Source organism: Egretta garzetta, unplaced genomic scaffold, assembly GCF_000687185.1.
Source record: "Egretta garzetta isolate BGI_Z169 unplaced genomic scaffold, ASM68718v1 scaffold70, whole genome shotgun sequence".
Lineage (NCBI taxonomy): Eukaryota > Metazoa > Chordata > Aves > Pelecaniformes > Ardeidae > Egretta > Egretta garzetta.
The window spans coordinates 344,113-354,045 of NW_009258539.1; the positions used below are offsets into that span (position 1 = coordinate 344,113).

Genomic DNA, 9,933 nt, shown 5'->3' on the forward strand with positions numbered 1-9,933 from the left:
AGCTGACAGAAAGCAGTTGAGATTGAAAAAGGCAATACAAATGGCTGCAGAAAGAATCCCATTAATTAAAAAAAAAAAAAAAAAAAAAAAAAGAGTATTTCACTCTGAAGTACACTTGCTTTGAATGCTTGGAAACATTCAAATGTGCTAAGTAACCCTTGGAAAACAAATTGGCAAAAAAGCAACCAAACAGCAACAAAAGGACTGTGCTAAAGTGAATGCAGGAAAAAACTATTGACTAAATTGTCCCAATTTATCCCAAAGCGAAGCTAATAAAATTCCTCATTGTACAGTTAGCCGAGAGGGCTGTTCCACCCCATGAGAATGTAATTGTCTCTGGTGCCACATGAACTTGGTGTTTTCATCCTCTTTTCATTAATTGCAGGGCTTTGAGGGGTACAACACTCCACTTGCTCCTTACAGTTTCAAGAGAGAAGGAAGAATAGAAGACATTTTGTACCTGGCCCCCATTGGTGATAGAGAAAATCCTGGCTGTGCCCCCACACTGCCTCACATACCACAGGAACCAGAGAGCGGAGACTTCATGAGGCTCAGCCGTGACGTTGACGTTAACAAAGAAGGTGGCAAATTCTTTAGCAGCTCTGCATGAAACACAGGAGCAGAAACAGGCAGTGAGTAAATGTGACTTCCTGGCTGCTTTCAGGATTTTCTTTGCTATTCTTGATAAGGACTGCTTTCCCAAAGTCAGGAAAACCAAGATGATGCGTATCTGTCTCATTATTTAGCCTGCAGCGAGACTATTTCAATGGGTTTATATCAGCACTTCCCTCCCTACCTCCCAAAGCATTTACCGATTCAGTTTAAAATCCCACTGATTTCACCTTAGTTATTTCTTTAGTTTCCCTGCTGCTATTCTTTTCAACAGAACAAATATTTTTCTCAAGAGGAGAATGCATTTGGTAACCAGTTAGTGAAACTCTTCTGCATTTCTCCTCCATGGAGAGCTCATTGGGTACATCATTTCTGAGGTCTGACCGGTCCCAAGGGACTCAACGAGCCACACGTACAAGACATTCCCCATCAACCATGTAACACCGCTGCACAGACCTTTTGTGCAACCAAGAATCAGACATGGTAAACAATCCAGAGAAACCAAACTGGCAATCATTGCCATAAATACAAGGAGAGGGTCAGCTGCCTACCACAATAAGTCCTCTGAATGTAAACAGAGCTACAGCAGCAGGAAATGAGGACCTGGCTATTCACACTTCTTCCATTTGAGGCTACAGATGGCTAAGAGAATTGAGAACTTTTTGCAAAGAAGGTGGAAGGTCTTTGACTTGGATGAAGTTTCATAAAACAACATGAATTGATAATCACCTGCTAAAGGAAGGAACTTTGCAAGTTATCTGGGCTAAAATATGTAACTTATAAATTTTTATAACCCCATGTCCCTGGGTATGAAGTCCAGGCACCTCTGTTTCATTAGCCAGAATTTGAGAACATCCTACATGCAAGAACCCTCTGCAACAATCATGAAAGCACCAAGACACTAAACAGCTGTAGCAGGTTCAGGCCTGAGAAATGTGAAGAGAGCCTCCAGGATCAGTAGATGCTGATCTGTGACACATGACAAACAAATCTTTTAGGATCTTGACCCAAGTCATACAGGAAGTGCTGTGGAAGAGCTTTTCTGTTTAGGGCACTACAGCTTTTAACTATGTGTAGAAAAATGTGGCTTGCCTTGAAGATCTAAAATGGCTTTTTACCTAGTTTTTGAACATGTTTCAGCTAAGCACATCCATTAAAACTGGAGTGCCACAAAACCCTTGGAGGTAGAAGCAGTCTTGCAGAGAAGCGTGTTACAGGAGAGATCACTATAAACCCAGTTCTGCTTATACTCCACCAGCTCCCTGACTAAGAGGAACAGCAAAAATTGGAAGAGGGAGAGCCACTGCACTTGCAACAGAAAGAGTAGTTCAAAGCGACTGAGTTTGCAGGCATATGGCTCATAAAACTAATTGTAAAGAAAACTACAATGCCACAGAGAGCAAGAGAAAGTCCAAATGGCTGTGCCTTGTACCACATGGAGCTGGAGCAAAATTTAAGCCAGCAAAATAAATTTCAAATGGAAAGTTTTGGTCAGGAAGCTGCAGGCACAGTGCTATACCACAGTCAAAATGAAAGGGCAAACAGAGTACAGCTGCACAAATAAAAGATGCTGAATACAAGGGAGGAGGGCCTTACAGAATAGCGCAAGGGCCAGCACAGCAAGCGGGGACACGAGTGCTCAATGAGCACACTTCTCTTTGACTTATAAAGAGAATTAACTGAAAAGGGAAAGGAAGAAAGGAGTATGTCCAGTTGTCGTCACCCCAATTTGAACATTGCTCCTTTTTTTATTCGTACAGTGTGGTTCCTTATAGACATATAAAACACACTGGCCATTTTCTGGGTGATACAATACCTCGGGCCCTCTTCTTACCAAGTAGGGCTGATGCTCTGTTGGACCTGCTACTCACAGGCAAGGAAGACCTGTCGGATGATGCAAAGGTGAAGGGCAGCCTTGGCTGCAGTGGACATGAGGTTGTGGAGTTTAAGATCCTGAGAGGAGTAAGACAAACAGCAGAATTGCAACCTGGATTTTGGAAGAGGAGATTTTATCCTCCTCAGGGACCTGCTTGGCAGCATCTCACGGGAAACTACTCTGGGCAAAGAGGCCCAGAAGAGTTGGCTGGCATTCAAGGACAGCTTCCCAGGAGCAGAGGGAGGGTGCACAGCAATGGGCAGAGCTGAGCAAGCAGAGGAACAGACTTGCTGAGACACACACAAGCTTGATGGGACTGGGTTCAGGCACAAACCAGCCAGGGGGGTGAAAGGCAACAAGAAAGGTTGTCTCGGCTGCCTTGTTTCCCTCCAAGGGTTTTTGGAGGCCCAGCAGGCACTACTGCCGAAATGAGGAGCAGCATCTGAACTTCGCCAGAGCTTCCAGAGCCAGCAACTGCTCACTCCCCCCCTCCTTGGGTCTTGCGCTGCCCCATCCATTGAGCAGCCACTGGAAAGCAGCTGCCCTCTGGCATGGCGCGCTGCTCTCCAATGCGCCAAGCGGCACCTGCCTGCTCCGTGCTGCACAGGATGTAGCTCATGCAGTAAAAGCAGACACATGCAATAACTGCACAGGAGACGATGTAGCTGAGGTGGAGGCCATCACTCCCCAGCTCTTAGCCTACCACGGGGCTGGGGAAGCCCCCTCACCTCGTTTCTGCCTCCATTTCTGTGCCTGCAAGTGCCATTTATTCATATCTACAAAGCAGAGTTTTATTTACATGTTGTTTTCCCTAAAGCCAAAGGCACACGTTCTCCAACGGAGTGAAGTGAAAGCATGGTGAGAGGAGCCCACACTGTCATTCTCGTGTGCAAGGGCCTGCTGAGGCAAACCCCAGGTTTCTCCAGCACCTTTAATCCCACCCACCAGCCAACCCAAGCTCTGCACACAGCTTTATCCTCAACAGACCTTCACCCACTGCCTGACAACAGCCCATCACAAAGACCAGCCTAATCTCAGACACCTCCTGCTCTTTCACTGCCAATACCCTGGCTGTAGGCAGCTGTACCCCAGAATTTGCCAGGCACCCACTATCATTCAAAGTGAATAAAGAGTTATGTACTTGGTCCAGCAAATCTTATTTATCAGCTCTTTCATGGTCATTTTGTCCCATTCTTCAGCATGTGGAGTGTCCCATGGTGCTTCAAGAGGAATCTGGAGACAGAGGCAAAATATTCAAGAAATTGTTCAGTACTGTATCGTTGCCTAGTCATAGCTAGTTAGTAGCACAGAGTTGATTGATATGTTGGCCAGGAGTTGCATTTTTCCTCTTCACATGGCTGTAAATTTGGAATAAATTCACTACATGGAGTAGTTCCCATTCACACCTTTGGGCATGACCACCAAATCTGGCTTTGCCTGACCAATGAACTATATCCATATGTTGGGACTCATCTGGCTTTAGTCATCCAAAAGTGAGGCATCTGTTTTAATTTAGTTGTCTTGGTGTCCTCTAACAGCTGAGGGAAAAGTTCTTTCTCCAGTCAGAGTTTCAGTCAGTTACAAGATCGGTATCCGAAGGCCCCTATGTCTCTCTGTTAACTACAGAGGGAGCAAAAACGTCTAGATACTATTAAATTATTTTTAGACAGTTAAATTCTTAATCATAATTAATTGCATGTAAGTACCAAGACACGTGAGGCCACTATCATATATTTGAATCTTTTAAAAATATGTATTATTTGATGAAAAAAAAATGTGTAGCATCATGCACAAATTCGGTTCTGCAAAACCACCTAAACCCTACGAACTTTGCAGGAATACAGTCAGTTATGCTTGAAGGCTATTGTAAGGTAGGCCCCCTGTTTTTTAGCCAGATTATAAGGCAACCGATAAATATTTGAAAGACAGCATGATGCTCCAGGGGCTACTTTTTGCACACACAAAGATCTGCAGTTGTACTGCTTGAATTTTGAAGGCATTTACTGTTTAAGAATTTTAGAAATAAAATTACTATGAAGCCAAACTTGAGCCTGATTTAGGCAGCTACAAAAAAGAATCATCTTTACTCAAAAAGGCTGTCACATGGGAAAGGGAAAAACCTTTCTCATCTCCCAGCTTGCAGAACGGTTTTCCCTGGCATGAGAAAGTACATACACTGAGGTTCAACCTCATTCTTTTCAGATGTCCTAGAAAGCTCCAGATCTTTTTGTATCTTCTCATAGAATGGTTTGGGTTAGAAGGGAAGAGATTTTATCATCTAGTCATCTAGTCCAACCCCGTCTCAGTGAGTAAGCCCTGTTATTCCTGATAGTTCCTGGGCAACACAGATATCTTTCCTGCAGCATGTGGTTTTTTGTTTTCTTATATTAAAGAAGCAATAAAAAAGCCTGCCAGAAACAAAACCAAACCAGATTTACGCATGGTGGCATGAGCTTTGTAGGAAAAAAATGCAATTTACACAGCCTACCTCTTTTCCCAGCTTGTCCATGGTCCTCCAGAAGTTATTGTAATCCAAATAAACTAAGGGATTCCATGTTGGAGGGGAAATACCAGTGAAACAGCGTGACTTTCCCTAAAATACACATAAGAACATAAGCAACTGAAACACAACAGAGCATATCTTCATTACTCAAGAACACAAAATTCTCAAAGTTATCACATGGTTGACCTTTTGCCCTAAAAGACCTCGCTCTTTCTTTTCTTTTTTTTTTTTTTTTTTTTTCTGTATATGCACATAAGCAATGGAATGCATAAAGCTAAGTATGAGGGGAAAAAACAGTTGGGCTGACATTAAAAAGGACAATAATACTTTTTTTTTATTTGGAGATGATGGGGAGGGGTACATTTGTTCCGAGCAGGTTGTCAAATTCTGGGCTAAGGAGGCTTGAGCAATAGCCAAGGAGGTAATATTCCTTGTTCCTAAGCATTCTTCATTATTACATATGAATGAATCTAATGTTTGCCTGCCTGCTGAAATGCGCATCCTAAAATTTGCATGGGTCTAAAATTGCATGCATTTTAAACTACCTAAGCACCTTTACGGTACACCTCACCTTTAAAAAGCAAACATACCTCTTTACTATGCCAAGTACCTTGGGAGAAACCTAGCCTAAAAAAAAAAAACCAAATTGCCAAAAAGAAAAATTTGGTTGCAGGAAGAGAAATTTTGTACACTTGAAAAAATGGTATCAGTGCTTCCGATGTTTATGACAGATAGCTGCAACAGGAATATGGACTATTTCAGATAATCCGGTGATACAATGATAAGCAAAACAGCCTAACAGCAGCTGGTTCTTTGTGATAACTCTAATCTGCAAGAGGACTGGATGAGCAGGCAACATTTTCTCTTACAAAATTGCTTTGAACCTTCCCCCGTGTAAGTCAACGGCAAGTTTCTCATCAGACCTCTTCAATGTTTGCATGAGGTACTTGGCAGGATGCAGCAAACACATCAGACCATGACAGGTGGGAACTGTGGTGCTAAGCTGTGTGCCATGTGCTTTTTGGTGCAATGGATACCGTGCCAGCCCATCGCGCCTGGCAGGTGGGAGTCACAGACCAAGCAAGAGGCTGCAGTGCTGCAAATGCATGAGATGGTGACCCAGGGGCAGGGGCGCATGAAGCAGAAGCCAAAGGTCCCTTCTCCACAGTCAGCATGACAGAATTTATCAGTCCTCCCCACTGATAATTGTGTACAACTGTGCAAACACGTGTAGATTTCTGATATTCTTCAGAACACTTTTCTGCAAAGATCGTAACAAAAATAAAAGGTGCAAGACGAAACTCAAGAGGTGATAGTGAGCTTTCAGACTTGGCAAAAGCAGTAAAAAAGCCAAACTCCCACATTTTGGTCAACTTTTGTCATCCCCAGGGTAGGTACAACAGAGGAGAAAAGGGTACAGGGGTAGGGGACAAAGGGAAAAGATAAGCCCACCGTTCAGGGGCAGAAGGGAAAACTTCCCAATGTTGTTCACCATTCACTAAGACCTCTTTTCACACAGCTTTTCGATAACTGACTGTGCTTGTACTGACTGCTGTAACTTGCAAATACGTATCCTTGGCTTACTTAACTCAAAAAAAGAAGCTCTTATTTAAAAAGCAAGTCAAAAAAGTAACTTCTAAAGTTCCTCTCCTCCTCTTGTTTTCAGCCAAATCTATTCCTTATATTGCTGGAAACAACAGCCCAAGAAAAGTCTCTCTCAGTAACTCTAAGGTTTGTGCCAAAACAGCTTTCCCAGCTCCCAGTATTAACTCTACTGTGTTCAACAGCTACAGGTTCAGGAACTCCCAAACTATCCTGTTGGCTGCAGATGGGGCAATTTGGGAGAGAACATGCCGTCTGCCTCGCTACCTACTATTTTCCTTCAGATTTTCCACCTCTATACTAGCTTTAGACCACCATAACCACAAACTGCTGAGGACTCATCAAGAAATCTTATGACCTCAGCCACCGGTATGACACATATCATGTTAGTATTCATCTATCTGCTGTTTGAAAAAAGAACTCTTCTTTCATTACTGATCTCAAAGCATTATTATCCCCATATCTTTGGTCAGTGGCATAGCCCGGGAACATCAGTGGGAAAACAGATTTTATCCCCTGAGAACTATGAAATGCCAACTGATAACTAACAGTCTGAAGTTGCATTACTTGGTCGCTCTCTTCTGCATGCAAAACCCCATAATTTCAGTAAGACTGGAGACCAAGGGCAGGAAAAGCTGGAAAAATACAACAGTGCTAACAGACCTGCAAGAGGCTGAGACTGCATCCAGAGAGCCTGAAATAGTTCACAGACACACCAACTCCTTGTGCAGGGGGGCCAGATCTGTAAGAGGTGGGAGCTGATCAGAGGAAAGCCCAATTCTAACAAAGCCCAGGAGAGAAATTCCCATTGCCCATCAAAGAGCATGAACCAAACAGCCTTAGCCACATCAGTTTTTCAGCTCTCCCTCTTGCACAAGTATCTCCACAGCAGGGGATAAATCTAGCCAAAGCGACCTGGAGCTGGTAAGTTATTAATCTGCTTTTAATGTTGTCTCCCTACTAGGCAGAGGAGCTCTGGATGCATGTTTCACTGAGGAGCTCCCTGCAATATTCCATTTTTAAACAAGTTTATAGTGTTCTGGGTGTATTATTTTGAGAACTACTGTTTTCTTAACCGAAGGGCAAATAACCTACTGGCTTTGTTCCCATGCTAACACAAGGCTGCTCAACTAACCCACAGAGTTTATCTAACTTTTTTTTCATTTCCTGGTGTGTCAAATGCTTTCCTGCAGACCTCAGATTTGAGTCCTGCTGCCTGCCTGGATTAGTTACCCCACACCAATCCAAAGGAAACAATATCCCCAAGCACCGTAGTTCAGTGCTTAGAAAGAAAGCAGCAGAGAGAGGTGTACTCTGCAAGGTCCGTCTTTTCCCTGCCCAGGGCTACACTGTGGCTTTACACTCCAGCTGTGACACCACTCCAAGTTTCAGTTTGTGCAAGAAGAGCAAACAATTTTTCCAGTCCTGAGAAAGGCAAGTCTGCCCTCCTGTCCTGAGGATGAACTACGTGTCAGGAAGCACAGGAGGAGCATCCGTTGTGCCCCAGAGCAGGGGTTGCCATTGCCCTTGGGCTGGGCACAGTATGCACAGCTAGAGCAGCAGCTCCCTATAGCATGAGCCCTCAGGTGGGCATCCTTCCCTGCTCAATACCTCCGGCAGGTCTAGCCTTGCAAGCACTGCAGTGCCTTGGACCGGCTGAGATTCCCGTGTCCAAACTGCACATTTACAGCGATCTGCACAGACTTAGTCACAGACTTACCTGCTGCACCATAATCTCTTAAGACTAGATGAAGGAAAGGAAAGACTGGATGGCCAATGTGAAGCACTGCATACAAATGCTTATCTTTTGACAATGTTACCTTCCTCTGAAAATCATAAGCAAACAAGTAAGCAAAACCAGTCTTCATTTGCTAATGTTACACGTACCAGAGCGGGGCGCTGCAGCCAGATATTAGAGGATTACAGTTCTATGGGAAGGTTAATACCACACCAAGGCCCTAACGCCTTTACTTTCTAGGGTCTTCCACTAAAGAGAAGGTGAAAACAGAGCACAGTGTGACCGTCAAGGACCTCTGTAAGAATAAAAAGCTATCTGCCCCTTCTGGGAAGGGAGAACTCCAGCACAACCGCCTTTTCTTAGTCCTAAAGCATTCTTGATGAATTACAGCACAGTAGCCACACAGCAATTTGGCTGGAAAGAAAGTCTGAGGCTCATAACAAAATCTACAGTTTGAAATTACAGATTTACAATTACAGAATACAAACAAATTGCTGATTGATATCAAAGCAGTTCATGTTACCACGCTAACATGGGAAAGAATGAACAAACAAAAAAAAAGAGATAAACAATAGTTACATATTTGGATTGTTCAAATGAACTGTAACTACAAAAGAAACCTGCCCACATGAAGCAACGTGGGTTTTAAAGCTTGCAGTACATGGAATTTTTCCACACACATATGGGAAAAATTCCTTTCAGAGCAAAGAAGCTCATTAAATCCCTCCAGGGATTTCCACTTTCCCTTGGCTGCTTCCGCTGCTAGGATAAACCATTTCCCCACTTTCCCCTAACTCAATCCAAGCCATAGCCTGGAAACCTTCAGAAACAGCCAAACTGATTAGTATGGCAAACAAAAGACCAAAAATCTCCTAATCTGAAGATGCTGGAGACTATGCACAGTTGAATGACTGTCACAACAAAATCTAAAGCCACGTTTAGTCATTCCTCAAAACGGTCTCCCTCTCACCTCCGAAAAAACCACAGAGCATTGCAGACTTCAGAGAAATGCCCTTGGGAAGAGACCTTCCTGTCTGGCCCCAGCTACACGTTCCCCAGCAGCCATCAGCTGACAGAAACAGCAGATGAGACGCAAGGAGAAAAGTTTTAGTCATACTTTTCAAACGTGAAAGGCAGCAGCTGGCCCGTGGCTGACAGCGTATTAGCCCAAGAAGCTGAACACATCCATCTTTCAGATTAATATTTCATTTCTGGGGCAATGATCCTTCAATATCAAATCGTCTGCTAACACGTTTTCTATCATCTAGAAAATATCACAGATGCTCGGGTTCCTGGGGCATCTTTGATGAATATGAGGGGCACATCTAGAGCCAGGAGAGCACAAATGCCTACCTGCCCAACTCACTATCACAGCACGACAGCAGTGTGTGGTGGGTAGGTAAAATGTACAAGCCCTAAGGTCTCAGAGCACTCACCAACCCAGCCAATAGCCAGGACTGCACAGTTTGTTTCCAACAGGCTTCTAGTAGAATTGGGATGTAAGAGAGGGTTCAACAACAGATCCCTAAAAAAAGGGCATGATGACTACACGAGGTCTCAAGGAAAGAGTAAGGAGAAAAAGCAGTGGAAAACCTTAGGGAA

General features: G+C 43.8%; 1 protein-coding gene across 1 annotated transcript in view; it reads right to left on the reverse strand.

The window, feature by feature from the left end:
- LOC104132934 (amine oxidase [flavin-containing] A) overlaps positions 1 to 9,933 on the reverse strand; it is a 27,437-nt gene that overhangs the window by 12,426 nt on the left and 5,078 nt on the right. The window contains exons 3-5 of the mRNA XM_009646290.2: positions 4,977 to 5,081; positions 3,630 to 3,721; positions 461 to 602 (exon numbers count right to left, since the gene is read on the reverse strand). Of these exons, the coding sequence (XP_009644585.2) occupies positions 461 to 602; positions 3,630 to 3,721; positions 4,977 to 5,081 (339 nt within the window). The remainder of the gene's footprint in view (positions 1 to 460; positions 603 to 3,629; positions 3,722 to 4,976; positions 5,082 to 9,933) is intronic.